The 18,377-nt window shown below is 41.1% G+C and overlaps 1 protein-coding gene across 2 annotated transcripts in view; it reads right to left on the minus strand.

The window, feature by feature from the left end:
- TRHDE (thyrotropin releasing hormone degrading enzyme) overlaps positions 1-18,377 on the minus strand; it is a 338,491-nt gene that overhangs the window by 70,938 nt on the left and 249,176 nt on the right. For both annotated transcript variants that reach the window (XM_074942032.1, XM_074942033.1), the window contains exons 11-12: positions 12,920-13,053; positions 12,753-12,808 (exon numbers count right to left, since the gene is read on the minus strand). In XM_074942032.1, the coding sequence (XP_074798133.1) occupies positions 12,753-12,808; positions 12,920-13,053 (190 nt within the window). The remainder of the gene's footprint in view (positions 1-12,752; positions 12,809-12,919; positions 13,054-18,377) is intronic.

Raw genomic sequence — 18,377 nt, forward strand, 5'->3', positions numbered from 1 at the left:
CATATGTGGGAATGTCTACAGGATTGGACCCCACATCTGAAAAACCAAACTTCTATTTATGTATGTATATGGCCCTGTGACAGGGCACTCTATTCACTGCTAGGATGGCACCTCCTCTGGGCTGTTTTGGGGATTAGCTTCGCAAGGTCGATGCCCCTTCCCGCAGTTGCCCTCCATCTCTCTGCCTCTCAGTCTGCAGCCCCTCTCTCGCTCCATGAGCTGCTGCTGCCAATTTCCTGTGTTTATAAGTCCAGCTCCCGGTCGTTCCTCCTCAAGTGGACTCCTTTACTCAGTCCAGGGATTACTAAACCACCTGATTCCCCTCAGCTCTGGCCTGTTAGATTAATTAGCTTCCTTCTCAATCTACATTAACCTTTCAGGATAAGAGTGGAGTGAACATAGCCCCCTATCAGCATAATATGGGATGCCCTCACAAACTTTCTGAATGTATTCTCTCAACACACCGGGGTTTTGTAAAGTACTGTTATCTCCATTTTACAGATAAAACACTAAAATATGGAGAACTTCAGTGACTTGTCCAAGGTCACATGGAAAGTCTGTGGCAGAGACAGACTATCCATATAGGTGGATACTATATCGTTGTTTGTGAATGATCAAAGCAAAGCAACACTAGCAAACCTGGATGTGGTAGTTGAAATTTGGAGAGGTTTTGAAATATATTAATTGGGCTAGAGGAGAATTTCTACCACTGTTAAAGACTTGAAAACCTACTAATTTCTAGCCCAAGAACTGAATCTAGATTTCCTGAGTCTCTGTCCAGTGCCTTAACTACAAGACCATTTTTTTTCTCCCTTAAACTTGTGGATTCTACAAGCCAGGTAGAAACAAGCCAAACACAACTTTCACTCAAAATACTTGACTTTAATTTAAAGCCAGCAAAGTGATCTAGCTGTTCTATTTCAGGTGAGCTACAGTGAAATCCTGACCCACGTTTTTAAAAAGTGCACTAAATAAATCCACAAATGCAAACCCCAAAATCTGAAAGTATAATTTGCGCTTGCAGTTCAATAGTTCAGCGTGCATGTTCTGCCATATGGATCAAAAATATATAATTTAAAAAGATTGCTCAAACACATCAGACAACAGTCATCATATACACAGATTAGAGGAGCAGTGGGTCTGGGATGAGAAAGGAGCTATGGGGCCTCCCCTGCTCCCCTTGCTTCACTTCAAACACCAGGCTGAGTGTTCTCTATTGACTCAAGCATAATTCTGCTGCGCTCTTGTTCATGTTTGTGAGGCAAATGCAACGGATGGTTCCTCTCTCCAGCCATCACATGGGAGTTCATAGCTCCTGCACTGTTATGTGGATGCATCCATCACAAGCCAAGGCCAGCTTGGACCCATCATGTGTCAAAACTATAGCTAACAAAAAATTCTGCTTCCTTGAAACCATAATTACATTTTCTATAAATCACATTTAAGATAGCTCACTGGATGAAATTATTCTTGCCATAATGACTCACTAGTCCAAGGAATATGTGAGGCATCGCTACTTTTTGTGGGGATGGTGGATAACAGCATCATCCACTTTTACAGGAAATATGTACAATTGATCAAGATCAATCCAGTGCACTAAGTATTCTAGAGAGCACTGAAAGAATTCACATTTACTCTTTTGGGCATTGTTTCCTAGTTGTTGACGAATCTTATCCAAATTCCTTACATGTTATCAGTAATTTATTGGATTGACCAGGATGCTGTCCAAGTAGCACTGTTTCCCTAGACTATGTTGTAAATTTGTTTCATTGCCCTTTGGCAAGTAACAAGAGGAGACACAATGCCGACATGTAAGCCACATCTGCCTTTGAGGAGAACAGATGTGCTCATGAGACAGAGAAGGAACAGAGGAGGAAAGAAAGGGCACAACAGTCCAGCCAACAACTATGTCTCCTCCAAGATTACACCTGTCAGTTCTATGGGAAAATCTTCAGGGCACGAACTGGGCTCCTCAACCACTTAAAAACCCACCAGTGAACTCCCTTGGCTGAAGAAGAAGATTACAGCAGAATGGACTTTTTAAGTGTGTTTATTATTAGGAACTATTTTGACTCTTGCATGAGCATATGCAAATATGAACTGAAATGCTTGTCTCTAGCCAGGGTGAAGAGCAAGGCTTTGCTATGTGGTACAGCATACTGATTGGCATGCAAAAAGGCACTCAGTTACATTAAAATATCCATGGGTCTGCACCTTCCCATCCTTATTAACAAGGGACAGAACTCAGACAAAACTTATGTGAAAGGGTGAACCTGTAGGAAGCCACATTAGAGTCAGCAGTTGTAGTGTTAGATGAACAAAATGTGCATGACACAGTACAGTAGTCCTACTTGCCATATATGCAGAAATAATTTGGATGTGGGCCAGCATTTATTAAAATAATAGATAATATCTATTGCCATCAATCACCTGTGGTCGACACTATCAGTCTAGGATAAACTTGCTTTGCTAGTACACAGAGGCACTTGTTAAAGAAGCTATTGAGCAGCACTATTGTTTGCCTTAATATTGAAACAATTAGCAACTACAATTAGGAGCAATAATGAGGTTTGAATACACAGTGCACATTTAGGTGGGTACTACACCATTGTTTGTGAATGAGCAAAGCAAAGCACCACCAGCAAACCTGGATATGGTAGTTAAAATTTGGAGAGGTTTTGACATATATTAATTGGGCTAGAGCAGAATCTCTACCACGGTCACCGACTTGAAAACCTACTAATTTCTAGACCTGGAATTTTAAGTGGGTCCTTACAGAACTCACTTATTTGGGCATTAGGTTGAGCAGGGCTGTAAGTAACATAATTAAGGATAATCTGAATTCAATTATCTTTGAATATGTTGGAAGACTTTAGATGCTGGAATAAATTAAATCTTAATCTCTGGGGAAGGATTAGTGTGGTAAGATGAGTACAACTCCATAGTTTAATTGTCACGCAGATGCTTCAGGGAAATATTTTTCCAAAACAAGGAGAACAGATTTGGATTTTATATGGAGGAGTGTAAACCAAAGGTTAAAAGATAAATTACAGTGATATTCACAGCTCAGAGTTGATAAAAAGGCTCCAGTAGGTGCTCCAGGACTCAGTGTGCTGAAAGGAGCCAAATGAGTGCTGCTGATGTTCAGCATCTCCGTTTAGGTACTTAACTTTAGGGCCCCATGTTTGCAAATGTTGATTTATGAATTGGCAAAGGCCACAGAAAGACTCCATATCAGAGCTCGGATTAGTGCTTTGTTCTCAGTTTCTTGTGAAGGCCTGGTCTAACCTACAGAATTACTTCTGTATAATTACATCACTCAGGGGTGCAAATAATCCACACACCTGAGTGACGTAGTTATATTGACCTAAGTGCTGGTGTAGAGAGTGCTATGTCGGTGGGAGAGATTCTCCTGCTGACATAGCTACTGCCTGTCGGGGAGGTGAATTACCATAACTAAGCCACGGGAGAAGTTTAAAGCGGAGAGTGTCTTCATTAAAGCGTTACAGTGGCACAGCTCCACTCTTTGCATCCAGAAATCAAGTTAGCTGCTCAGCAGAAGAGCAGGTTCAGCCTCAGGCAGCTGACTGTAGGGAGCATATGATGGACTGGATAGCATTGCTCCCATATAGGTGAACTCACCTGGGGTCTTCTCAAAAAGTCAAGGCTCCCAGGGCTATGCTTTTTCTGGACTTTGAAGGACAAACGTGGACAGACAGTAGCTGTGAGGAGAATGTGATTTTTAGGGAATAAATGAGATGCTTTCAACCCTAAGCAGTCCATTTTCAGCTATTTACATCTCCAAAGTTATGTTCACATGGAAAAGCACTAGAAAATTATTTTTCTTAAAAATAAATGAAAGCCAAGTTTGACCTTCACACTGCTAGTTCCATGTTGTGACACTGGCTGACCAGGTCATGCTGGAGTATATTCAAGTCCATTCACTTGTGTAGATCAAAGTAATGGGTAGATGTAGAAGTGTGTATTCAGATGTTTAAACTTCATAAAACGAATGGGCTGTTACATGCATTGTTTTCACTTATCTGTTCCTGTCATATTGTAATAGCAAACGGTCACATGGTAAATAGCCCTGTCACTAAATAACTCATCAGTCACAAAAGGAGGCTTGGGGATTGCTAATGAAGGAGTTTATCAGAAAAGATGCTAATTCTAAAGCACATAGCCATTGTGGTAATGACCTGAGGTCAGAGACTCAAAATGCATTCCTCACTCCCACCAAAGGAAAACCCCTGTACGAACATTGTCAGCTTGCTGTCTGTGTGAAGAGACTATAAATATGAATTCAAAGAAAAATCCTTTATCTCTGGACTGTTTGGAATCTAACAGGGCAGAATAACTGAATGAGAAGCTGGAGATCCCCAGAGTTAGTCTGGGTAGCCCTAAAAGACTTTCAAGAAACTGGCAGTTTATTACATCATTACCACCATTTAAAGTTACAAACTGTGATTCATCTGTTATAAAATTTTACTTGTGTTAACCTCTCAATAACTCCCATTCTTTTTTATTTAGTTAATAAATCTTTAGTTAGTTTACAATAGAATTGGCTGCCAGCGTTGCCTTTGGTGTAAGATCTGGAGTACCAGTTGATCTGGGTAAGTGGCTGGTCCCTTGGGACTGGGAGCAACCTGATGTGATGTGATTTTTGGTTTAAATGACCATTATCACGAAGTCCAGTTTGTCTGGGTGGCAAGATAGGCTGGAGAGTCTAAGGCCGGGGTGGGTAAACTTATCCAACCCCCCTGCTCCCCGCCCCCTTACCATGCTGCTCAGAGCGGCAGGAGCTCGCAGCCACACCACTGCACTCCCCGGCAGGAACGGCAGGCCAGAGCGCTGGTGGCACAGCAAGCTGAGGCTGCGGGGAAGGGGGACAACAGGGGAGTGGGGGGGACAGCCTCCCCGGCCGGGAGTTCAAGGGCCAGGTAGGACAGTCCTGCGGGCCGGATGTGGCCCCCGGGCCATAGTTTGCCCACCTCTGGTCTAAGGGGACTATCTGTGCCTCCATGGTAAGACTGCTATAGTGATCCAGGAATTCACATTTGTTATTGGGTTGGTGAAATCTAATTATAGAACACACCCCCAGTTTGGGGTGCCTGCCCTGGTTTTCTGACAGTTTGCCCTGAGGTAGGAACTCTCAGTTGTGTGATCTATTCCGGACAGCATGACACCTGTAACAGGATCTAATTACCCTTTTAGGTTGGTAAAAGGAGACTCTGGGTTCAATATTACCTTATCCTATGACTGTACTTGGGGAATATACCTCTGAGATAAAGGCAGCAGCTATCAAACACCTGCAGCTGGCACATGTCAGCTGACTCGGACTCACAGGGCCCGAGCTACAGGGCTGTTTAATGGCAGTGTAGATGTTTGGGCTGGGGCTGCAGGACCCCATGAGAGGGGAGGGTCCTAGAGCCCAAACATCTACATCACAATTAACTTGAGCCCCATGAACCTGAGTCAGCTGACATGGACAAGCTGCGGGTGTTTAATTGCAGTGTAGACATACCCAGGAAGTCGTGTCAGGGTGGCAATTTGTGGTCCGGGAGAAAATCCGGGCCATGCACTCTGTCCGGGGCAGAATAACAATTGCCCACAAGTACCATCAGGGTTCTCTCAAAATAGGAATGTAGCAAAGAAATTCATCACCACCAAGACCTACAAGCTAATCCACCAAAACTCCTGATCAGTCGTATCAAATGATGCTGAATAATCTAAAAGAATTGGTATGAACATTTTGTCTTTGCCCTTTGCTAGCAGATCACCAATAAATGTAACCAGCCCAGATTCTACCCTATTGCTGGGCCTATGATCCAATGGACCAGCATCAAGAAAATCTGAATATTCAAGAAACTAACGAGTTGCCTCCCCGCAACCTTCTCAATGACATTGCCCCAAAATAGGAGACTGGATACCAGTCAATAACGCAGATTGTCAGAATCAAGAGTTGGTTTCCTGAGCAATTGACATGCAAACCAGGATCCAATCACCTTGACATTTTGTGCTGACTAAAGCACAGGCAAGATCAAAGGAACCTTGGAAATATGCTACATTTCCAGAAAGGAAATCAGTTAAATAACTCCAGAGCTGGAAGGAGAATGTTAACAAATGCTGGGGCAATATCTACTGTATGGGAGACTAAGACTATTCCACTTTCCCACACTTAGTACACCTGATCAAACATTATATTGCTGAAAATCTGATGTAACCTAGGTTTACATGCTTGGTATGATATTGAACCATGTCAGACCCTTAACAAGCATCAGAGCCAATAAAGGACCTGAGATCCCAGGGAGCAAGGGGAAATAGGCATGGCACCATAGACACTGAGTCTCTGATATTCTTGCCCAGCAAAAAGGGACAGAAAAGAAAAAGAAATGCTAAAGACAAGATTGACACTCTCAAGAAAAGTAAGATGTTTCCTACTTCTTGCAACACCACTGATTGTAGCTATCTGGATTACCCTTTGCTCAGTTTAAGCCTAGATATACGGTGCATACAATTTCTTCTGTTTTAATTTGATTTTCTCTGTATACTCTTAATAAATCTTGTTTTACTGTAACGCTTGTGGTTTTAGACTGGGTGGAAATTTTAGGCAATTCATATCAAAGAAGTTAACCTTCAACTTCTAAATGAGGCAGTGAAGGAAGGGTGCCTGAAGCCTATTCCTGCTCAAGATTTTTGGTCAAAAAAAGACTATGGGCTCATCTACACTACGAATGCTTTACTGGCACATCTATACGAACTATCTATAACTATGCTGACAAAGCCCTCTAGTGGAGATACTGGTTATATTGACAAGGAAGTCCTTTGCTGGTACAATTAAACAGCCTTCCCAAATGACAAAAGCCATATCGGCAGAAGAATCCTTTTGTTGGTATAACTGCACCTAGGATAGGGTTTTTGCTGGCATAGTTATGCTGGCGCAGGGGGTGTAATTTTTTTCACACTTCTAGCTGACACAGCTATGCCAGCAAAGTTTGCAGTCAAGACTAAGCCTAAGGGATTGTTGCCCAAAAAGTGTGTCACTGCCAGTGCTGCAGTTCTCCAGATGCTCAGGATGTGTCTAGGGACCATAGTTGAGAAGAGAGTTTAAGGGGCATTAGGATTCGCTCTTACCTTACACTAAAATACATCCACAGAACTGACCAGATTCTGAGAAGTCAGACAAACTACATAGACCACCCAACTGATAATTATTTCCAAAAACACTTCAGTTCAACTCCTAGTAATGTTTTGTGAGCAAGACACTGGGAAAGAACAAACTCACATTTAATGAACCAAACTTTGGGAAATGAAAGCTACACAACTTTAAAATGTTCCTTTGAGGTATGTATTCATCTATATTTTTTATGTTTAAGAGACCATTATGCTAGAGATGTAAAAGGGGAGATAAAGAGGATAATGTACAGTTTGGAGATGTAAAAGCATATATGAATATCAAAAGAAAATATTCAGTGCTCCAAGATAGATTATTGAAGGAATTTTGCAGCTTCCCCCAGACCTGTGGGTATTAAATTACACTAAAGAGAGAAATTGGTACATCCTCTACAAACAAAATGTGGATAAAATTAGCATTAATAACAGCTAGGAAAATCACATTAGGACACTGGAAAAGTGAATCACATCTTTGTATTGCAGAATGGACATGAACCGTATCCAGTTCAGCAACACACTAGGGAGTATTTCAGAAGCTCTGAGATGGGTTGTTCTGCATATAGACTCCTCATATCATATATTCAGGCAGAAATACAGTGTAAGGTAAAAGGGAGTTGCTTACTTTGAAACTATTTTTTTGAAAGGCAAGAATAAAATTAATATGCCGGCTGTTTTCCTTTTATTAGTTATTTTAAGTATGAAAATATTAATAACTAGGATTTTAAACACATGTACGTTCACTGCTTCTCTCTTTTTCAGAGTGCATATACGTATATATGTGTTGGTATAGATGAAAATATGACATCTGTGATAACCATATAACAACTACCATCTCTATATCTGGTTAATGAGATTATTTACTCTCACATCTTAAGCACGGACATTTACATAAGCATACTCTCCACTCATCACATACCACTATATAGGATGGGACATAGGCACCAACTCCATGGGTGCTCCGGCGCTCAAGCACCCACTGAAAAAACATAGAGGGTGCTCAGCACCTGAAGGGCCAGATTAATCTTTAGTGGGTCCCGCCCCCTGCTCCACCTGTGCTCCACCCTGAAGTCCCGCCTCTTCCCCCATGGCCCTGGCCCCGCTCAGCCCCTTCCCCTCTTGCACGGAGGGGAGGGGGCAGAGAGGAGCACCCACCAGCAAAAACAAAAGTCAGCACCTGTGGGCTAGGAGAAGACAAACATACTGCACTGAACATGAGACTGAAATAGTACAGTATATGGAGTGTAGTCGTAAAGTACTAAACATGGTGATACTCAACATCTGAAGTGATATTCTGTGTTGTCCCTCTTAAGAGGAGTTTCATAGAACTTGCAACCCATGGATGAGGACTAAAGTGGTTTTAAACTACCTATGTGCCCTCCTGATCCTGTTTAGGAAATTGAAAGACCCTAACTTTGGTAGCCCTGTGGGTCATTCTAAGTTACATCAGCTTCTAGGGTCTACTGTATGAGCTATAGCAATGCCCATAGCAACGCCCGGAATCACCACAGCATTGTCTCATACAGTCATGCCCCCACTACCACAGGCATGACCTGTATGTCAGCAGTTCTCAAACTATAGCAACCCAAGGACCCCCATTTTGATTTAAAATGTTTCAGGGACCTCCAAGCCTCACCGCTCAGCCCCAGGCCCTGCTCCCACCTCACCCCTTCCATCTAAGCCCCGCCCCACCTCTTTCCACCCTCTGCTCACTCCATCCCCCATCTCTCTGTTGCTCAATTTCCCCATCATCACTCACTTTCACCAGGCTGGGTCAGGGGGTTGGGATGCAGGAGGGGACGTGGGCTCTGGGAGAGAGTTTGGGTGCAGGAAGAGGTTCGGGGTGCGGGCTCTGGAAGAGAGTTTAGGTACAGGAGGGGGTGTGGGATGCAGGCTCTGGGAGGGAGTTTGCATACAGGAGGAGGTTCGGGGTGCAGGCTCTGGCAGGGAGTTTGAGTGTGGGAGGGGGTGAGGGGTGCAGGCTCCAGCCAGGCAGTGCTTAACTTGGGCGGCTCCCAAAAGCGACTGGCACATCTCTCTGGCAGCAGCTTCTAGGTGGGGGGGCCAGGGTGTCTCCCCGCACTGCCCCTGCCCGAAAGCACTGCCCCCGCAGCTCCCACTGGCCGCAGTTTCCTGCCAATGGGAGCTGCAGAGCCAGTGCTCAGGAAGGGGGCAGCATGGGGAGACTCCCCGCCCCCCTCACCCCTCCAGGGGCCGCAGTGACATGCCATCTGCTTCCGGGAGCAGCACAGAGCCAGGGCAGGCAGGGAGCCTGCCTTAGCCCTGCTGTGCCACCGGACTGGGATCAAAGAGCCAAAAAATAAAAAATGAGCAATATATATAGTGAAGCAATGTGACTAAATTAAACACAGACATAGGACAAGTGCAGAGTCCTGCACTTATGACGGAAGAATCCCATGCATTGCTACAGGCTGGACATTGACTGGCTAAGCAGCAGTTCTGCAGAAAAAGACCTGGGGATTACAGTGGACGAGAAGCTGGATATGAGTCAACAGTGTGCCTTTGCTGCCAAGAAGGCTAATGGCATATTGGGCTGAATTAATTGGAGTACTGCCAGCAGATCGAGGGAAGTGATTATTCCCCTCTATTTGGCACTGCTGAGGCCACATCTGGAGTATTGCATCCAGTTTTGGGGCCCCCGCTACAAAAAGGATGTGGACAAATTGGAGAGAGTCCAGCGGAGGGCAACGAAAATTATAAGGGGTCTGGGGCACATGACTTATGAGGAGAGGCTGAGGGAACTGGGCTTATTTAGTCTGCAGGAGAGAAGAGTGAGGGGGGATTAGATAGCAGCCTTCAACTACCTGAAGGGGGGTTCTAAAGAGGATGGATCTAGGCTGTTCTCAGTGGTGGCAGATGACTGAACAAGGAGCAATGGTTGCAAGTTGCAGTGGGGGAGGTCTAAGTTGGATATTAGGAAAAACTATTTCACTAGGAGGGTGGTGAAGCACTGGAATGGGTTACCTAGGGAGGTGGTGGAATCTCCATCCTTAGAGGTTTTTAAGGCCCGACTGGACAAAGCCCTGGCTGGGATGATTTAGTTGGGGTTGGTCCTGCTTTGAGCATGGGGTTGAACTAGATGACCTCCTGAGGTCTCTTCCAACCTTAATCTTCTATGATTCTATTATAAGGGTGCTTCATTGTTTGTCTCAGGAAGAATGATATTCTGTACATAAACTGAAAAGGAGAGAATAAGGAGCATGTTCTACACTTATCTGAAGAAATACGGCAAGTTTATCTATCCCCAGTAGTTTAGCTTATTATTCTTTGAACGCGGGCTGTAAAACTGCTGTATGTAAATATGTAAACCTTTCCCATAACCCAATCTGCCACACCTGGATTCTCTTGCAAGGCAACCTACTCATAGTAATATATACCACTCTACCTTGTAGAAACAGAAGAAGAAGAAAAACAAAATAGAGATCTACCACTGGATCTCCATCACAGGAACATTTCACTCTAGGCAAATAATACATATGTATATACTCTTCTGCTATGCAAAAGTGCTAACTACAGCAGAATACCTCTGTAGCTCATCCCTAACAATACTAACTTACATTTTTGCTGTGCATTCCATGGGAAAGATCCCAAAGTGCTTTAAAAATCACTGAAGTTCTGTCACTTCCTTAGGGTAATGTAGTAATACTCAGCAATACTACAGAACAATTTGAGAAGGCAAGCGAGGCATGCCTTATTCATCTGAACCTGGGGGAATATTTAGGTAAGCAAGACGTAATAACCCAAATATGAACTTGGCCTGGACATCTGGGTTAAAGACCTTAGTCTATAAAAAGCACTACAGGACTTTTAATGACTCCAGGCAGTCAGGACTTTGGCTTTATATCTCATCTAAAAGTGGGCACTTTTAAAAACACAGTGCTCAGGACTGTTAGCTCAGTATTGATTCAGAGGGAAGATGGCCACCTACTGAATTACCAATACAACTTCTTGAAGTGCATGGATTTTCACTGAGGTGCTGGCCAGACCTGATGTTGTTTAGTTTGTGGAAACTGAAGAGATCACACACTAATATTGTATGGCCGCAAGCAACTCAAACTTTATTAGCAATGAAAAGAAGCCTTGAAGTGCCACACTACAGTTAAATTAGGACAGAATGTTGTTTTACTGTATATGCACTCGTACTTTTAATAGTCAAGGTTGCTCAGAGCACTGTCCAACATTCTAGTGGCAATGCAGAACACTAAGGGTGGAATGCTGGCCCCACTGAAGTCAATGGGGCTTGGATTTCACTCAAAGTGATGAACTGTAATTAGCTTTGCATACATTCACATGGGAAGGTGCATGCAAAGGTTAAAGGGGCTAAAAGGAAAGGGAGAGCGCTCCCACTCCTCTCCTGGGCTTGGGGAAGCAGTTTTTCTCCACAACTTCTTTTCCTATTTAGCTGGTGCAGTAGCTGGTTGTTTCAATCTGCTATAATCACTGGGTGCAAGGATTACCTCTCCCTGCAACCCAAAACATCTCTGCAAGGAATAATCTAGTTCCACTCCTTGTCCAGACTAGCACTGGCAGTGGCACCAACATCCCAAAAGACAGTGGAGAGGAGTATGTAGGGGAGGGCACACTGCCATCTTTCATTCTTTCAAAAGGTACAGCTGGGGCATACCTGGCCTGCACTCCTCAGTGACATCATGTCTGAGGCTAGTAATACATCTCTGGGAGTCTCACCTGATTCAAAGCACTTCTGTGCTGCTGTCTGTTGCAACCAGCAGATTAAAGCCAAAATCTGGCCATAAATATGTGAGCAAACAGAACAGCCAATAGTCTTAACTATAGTTTTTACACAACCTTTGACCTAAGGATGTTTGGCTGAGAGCAGGAGCGTTCCCAAGAATATCAAGTATCTTAAAGTCTGACCAGCTCCAGTTCTTACACTTCTCTTTACTCTTTGACTACAGATGTAGTCCTGAATTTAAAACAGATGAGATTCCATTGCCTTATGTTGTAAACAAATCATTATTTAATCAGCATTGTATTATTTAATCTAATTATGTAACTATGCAAACAATAATAAAGCACTAAAATACTATATAAAGTTTGGAACTTTTAAACAGAACCACAAACCTTCCATGGGGTATAATCATCATCACACAGAAAAATCCTTCTATGATGGATTGCCAAAAAACATATTGGAAAATATAACAGTAATATATCAGAGGAAAAAAATCCTGAAGCTTGAAGGTGTTTTCCATTACAAATTAAATACACTTCTAGGGTTATTTAATAAAAACTGCAACAATATCAAACCTAGTTCATTAGTGAAATAGGGAAGAGATTATTAATCTCCAAAGTGTTATACTGAACTTGGACTCTGAAGACTTGGAAATACCCTACGGCAATTATTGATCAAGAGTGAGGAGAGTGCTACAGACAGTGCTTATGCTCCATACCGGAGGTGGGGAAAAAGAAAAGAAAAGAAAGGTGGCAGCAATTGAAGTGTGTTAAAAATTTTAACTTCAAAACACACACATCCTCTCGGAAACGAAATGCAGGAATTGTTACAGGACTGTATATTAGGTTAGATTATCTACAGGAAAATATACCTGGCTAGATTGAATGCATCATCGATCAGACCTGCTCGATTACTGACAGAGATAACCTGTGAGGGGAAAACCAGAAAAACGGAACCATTTAGGATGATAAAAGCAGTGCCACAGCTCGTATGGCTCACACATCAAAGCAGATCCTAGACATGAAACTAGGAGCTTACCTCATGGTTCCTCATTAGTTGGTCAATTAACAACCTCCAATTCCTTACGTCATAGTTAACCCGAAAATAGCCAGTTTGATTGATGTTCCCCAGCAACCAGCTTGTCTCGTCTAAAGCAGCAATTCTGTGATGTTCTGGAAACAAAGAACAACGTAAGGAAAAGGTTATTTTTTTAAATTTGAAAAGGATTTAACATTGCAAAAGAACATATTTTACTTATTTTTTCTTAAAAGGAATACTTGTGGGAGTAAAATAATTAGTTCAATTTACATAATCTTTATAAATCACGAGTAAAATATTTTAAAGAATAGATGAACACTAATGACACAGTTAATTTTGTGGGTTAATTATAATTTTCAACATGTGTTCCACCTCAACTAATCTAAAGGGGCAACCCAGTTTGGACCCTGATCTTCCAACTCAACCAGAACCCATGAGGATCCAGTTACAAAATCGGGGCCCTGGTGAGGCATTTTTTCCAAAGTATCCTTAATTAAATGCCTGGGAAATCAATTGCTACTTCAAGACTTGGAGCCTGATTCCGATCTCCCTACCTAAGTTTTACACCAGTGTAACTCTGTTGATTTAAAGGGAGTTATTTCTGGTTTACACCAGTGAAAGTGAGATCAGAATCAAGCCCTTGCTTTATAGGTAAACCCTAAATAGTTTTGTGCATAATCAATGGGAGCAGGAGCAGGTCCTTTAGTCTCAGGTTTCTAACTGAAAGTGTTTCCAGCAGTTTGGTTTGTAGCCACTAGTCACTGAAAATATCTTTTCATTTTAACCAGTTAATCTTACACTGTATGTGTTTTTATTTTCATTCCTTTTTAGACTTTCAGCAACAATTTAGGCCTAATCCCATGAACACTTCTGTAAATACTTAACATTGTTCTCAAGGTGACTACTCATGTGCTTGAAGCATGCACATAAACATCTGCAGGACAAACACATTCCACATTTCTTTAACTTCAGTGAAATTGCAAGGAATGAAGGATCAAGCCCCAAGTGTCTCATAAAAAATGGCTTAATTTAGTAAATTATTTTGATTCTACTAGTTATTTACTTTAAACTAGGACTTGCTCGAAAATCAAAAGGTGTTTTTTTAAAATTATTGCCACACAAAGTTCTGTAAGGTAATTTAGCCTGTACACGCTTGATCAAAGCTACAGCCTAATATTTGTTTTCTTTGTCATCTTTTTTAAAATGCAGACTTTTTTACATGCAGACTTCTCTTGGACGTAGTTCCAATGGGAAACTGATTAGTGTGCCTGAACTATGTAAAACTAATGAAATTATGAAGTGAAATGCAAATAAATATGGTTTGATAATTCACATATGCCATCTAATACTAGATACGTTGACATACTAGACAACCTAGTTTTCACGTATGGTATTCTTTGTAAAAAGAATTAAAACTATGGGTGTAGGGTACACGTGACACCTCCATTTTAACTGTAATACCAGTAGCACATGATAAGATAGATGACAATAATCAAAACTTTAAGGTGCAGCAATACAGACCACAAAAACCCTGATTCTACAAACACAGAGCACATATGCAACTTTATGTATGCTTGCAGTTCTGTTATGCACATGAGTTCAGTTAAATGTTGGCAGGACCAAAGCCTCCATAAATTACTACAACACAGTTCTGTCACTGATAAGGTTTTTCTAATACTAATATTTTTTAAAAACACTTTTTTGGAAGTTGCAAAAGACTTATCCAATACTACTTGTTATTTTTCTGCTAAGGCTTATCTAAACTTGCACCAGTTTAAACAAACTAGTTTAATTAAAGCGGTTTATATAAAATTGTGAAAACTCCTATGAGGGCACAAGTATATTGGTTTAAGACTGTTTACATCAGTTTGGCTTGCTCTGCAAATTTATGAGGGCAACCAAACCACTATAAGCCAGGTTTAAATTGATTTAAGAGTTTCAACACCCAAAGTTTCACCCATTTAACTAGACTGGTTTTAAAAAATCACACTTTTAGTTAAACTGATTCAACTTTATGTGTAAACAGACTAAGTCCTTTTTAATTATACAGTAATATAGGGAGGGACAAATGAGACAGCTTTGGACAGGAGTAAAGGACACATTAACTCCTTACTCTTTTATGTTTCAACTCGTCATTTGCCGTACCTATCCTTGTTAATATAACCCTGGCTGGCATAGAAGAGGATGCAGAGGGACTCTGTATCCAGAGTCAAGACACACAAAGATTCCTGGCACAACAGGAAATTGATTGAAATAAGATCTCCACGCTGAAGATATGATCTGAAAATTATGCTCCTCTCCCTGCAGAGAAGCTACCAGCATTACTGCAAGGAGGAGAGGTTATGGGTATGATTCAGTGTTACAGATGGCTGTGTTCTCTCCCACATGTCAACTGATGGGGTAGAATAGTGGTGGAAGGGCTGTTTGTCCGCAATGGGCCCATCCATTGCGAGTTATAGCTTTGTTTTGTACTTCACAGGTGACAGAAGCCAGGATTAAGCTCATCATGTTTTTTAGTAAGTGAAAATTCATTATGGATATTTTTACTGGTTATATTTGTTTCTGTGTATGACTTTTCTATTAGTAATTGTGCTTTAATTGCTGCAATATTTGAAAATAACGACTCATAAATGGTTAATCCATACCATTAAATTAAGTCTAAAAAACCTTCAAAATTGGCAAATGATCTAAAATTAGTTATGAACCAATGTTGTCCAATAACCTGCAATAACGAAGTGCAGACTATCTAGATAAGGTAGGTGTGTGATAAAATAAAGGGAACAAATACATATACTCCCTTCGGATAAAAGTAAAAAGAACAGGAGTACTTATGGCACATTAGAGACTATCAAATTTATTAGAGCATAAACTTTTGTGGGCTACAGCCCACTTCACTGGATGCATAGAATGGAACATATAGTAAGATATATATATATATATATATATATATATATATATATATATATATATATACACACATACAGATAAGTTGCAAGTTACCATACAAACTGTGCCTTGCATAATGACAGGTTTCAGAGTAGCAGCTGTGTTAGTCTGTAGCCACAAAAAGAAAAGGAGGACTTGTGGCACCTTAGAGACTAACAAATTTATTTGAGCATAAGCTTTTGTGAGCTACAGCATCCGTGAGTTGCATCCGATGAAGTGAGCTTTAGCTCACGAAAGCTTATGCTCAACGAAATTTGTTAGTCTCTAAGGTGCCACAAGTACTCCTTTTCCTCATACAAACTGTGAGAGGCTAATTAGTTAAGATGCGCTATTATCAGCAGGAGAAAAAAACTTTTGTAGTGATAATCAAAATGGCCCATTTAGACAGTTGACAAGAAGGTGTGAGGATACTTAACTTAACGAAATAGATTCAATATGTGTAATGACCCAGCCACTCCCAGTCTCTATTCAAACCCAAGTTAATGGTATCTAGTTTGCATATTCATTCAAGCTCAGCAGTTTCTCATTGGAGTCTGTTTCTGAAGCTTTTCTGTTGCAAAATTGCCACCCTTAAATCTTTTACTGAGTGGCCAGAGAGGTTGACTATGTAAGCTATTTATGCCACATGACATGATATAGCATGATACCTGCCAGTCCAAGCTGACAACTTCAAAATACTTCTCTTCCATAAATATTAGCTGTAGGATGTGTCATACAGAGATCGCTCTGATACAGAACAGCAGTATCTTTTCAAAAACTGAAAATGTTATCCCTGCTTTCAGTCAGTTTTAACTACAATCATAATCTCTTTTTTTCCATAAGGCCATTGATATTTGACCTTTTCAGGCAAAAGGGGGCAGGAATCTTTCTATGCCATCCCAGCTCAAACAAGCAGGTGGTTATGGTAAAGGGTTGTCTGATGCATGTACTTCACATAATTCTATATAATTTACTGGAATTTGATGTCGGAGCCTGTGTGTATTCTCATAAATTTCTATACACAAAGTTCTCTTTTCCCCCCATGATTTTCTGGTGGTTATGTGCAACTGAAAACCACTATACACATAGGCAATTTCCCCACTTATCAAAAACATATTTATTAAACTATCACAGTAGAAACACTACAGTTCAGAAGAAGGTGGCATCCCCTTCTAAACACTATATTCAATCATTCATAAATTTCTCAAAAGATATTCCTTCTGGGCAGAAATCTCTCATTATTGATTGCAAAGATTGATTTTTTAAGTTCAGACTAAACTATACAGTTATTTTTGAGTTTTAGGGAAATAAAAAAATGCATCCTACTTTTTTTCCGTTACAAATATTGTTAATTGGTTAATTCAGGCGGAGTGAAGAGGTCTTAAAGTTGGAGTTAATTACATTTGCACTCACTGTAAGTAATTAACTCCCTTTCCACTGCTGCAGTGGAAAGAAACCTTAAAGAGGCCTTAGTGATAGGTCTATGGGAGACAAGGCAGTTTGTTGTTTTTACACGAGTTAACATATTAAGTTAAAGACTGTGGGAGAGCACAGGGTTAACCTTTACCTACTAACTCTTGTTAAAACCACAGGTTCCCTTGTCTTCATAGGATGTTATCTTGTGTTAGTTGCTATGTTAGCTAAGACAAGAATGAACCTTTTTCCTTAGTGAAGACAAGGGCTAAATGAGAATCAGGCCTAATCACTTGAAGTTCTGACCTCCTACTCTCAAGGTTCTGAATGGCCTCAACTCCCAATGAGATCAGTAGTTATGGATTTTGGGCACCTTGAAGGGGGAACTGAGCATCTTGCAAGATCAAATCCATGCATCGAGCATCCATCTGGAAGGAAGTGCCTTGATGCTGACAAACATATGTCTACAAGCCGTTTTTATAATGATTTAACTATTTTGGTTAGAAGTGTCATTTTTCTACATAAATTGTTAAATTAACATGGAATAAAGCTCTCTTATGCTGGTATTGCTTATTCCCTTTCCCCACAGGAATAGCAATACCAGTATAAGGCACATTTATACCAGTTAGGGCTGGTTGACAAGTTTCAGACACCTTTTTCAATTAAAAAAATATGCTGTTTTGGCAAAATGAAGATACTTTGCGGGAGCATATCAGTTTCAACAACATTTTTCTAAATTTTTTGGTGGGAAAATTTCAAACCAAAACAAGTCAAATGAAAATGAAATATTTTATTTAAATATGATTCAACTATTATTTTGATTCGATTTGCCATTCTGTTTCAATTCAGTGTGGAAAAAAGTTGTTTCCACCCCATGTATTTTCATCGGATGACTACATCCATTAACATTGCCAGGGGGTGGGACTGATTCATTTTACCCACATGTGGCGTCCTACAGTGAGAGCAGCAGCAGCTCTGTTCATGTCCTGGCTCAGCTGTTGGGATAGAGGGAGGGCTGTGATTGTGACTGAATGTGCATCTTTGGTGAAAGGAAGCAGGGATTTCCAGGCTCTGTGACTCCCTGACCCCCATAGTTGGTGGGCACTGCAGTGAAGCAGGA

The sequence above is a fragment of the Natator depressus genome, chromosome 1 (assembly GCF_965152275.1).
Source record: "Natator depressus isolate rNatDep1 chromosome 1, rNatDep2.hap1, whole genome shotgun sequence".
Lineage (NCBI taxonomy): Eukaryota > Metazoa > Chordata > Testudines > Cheloniidae > Natator > Natator depressus.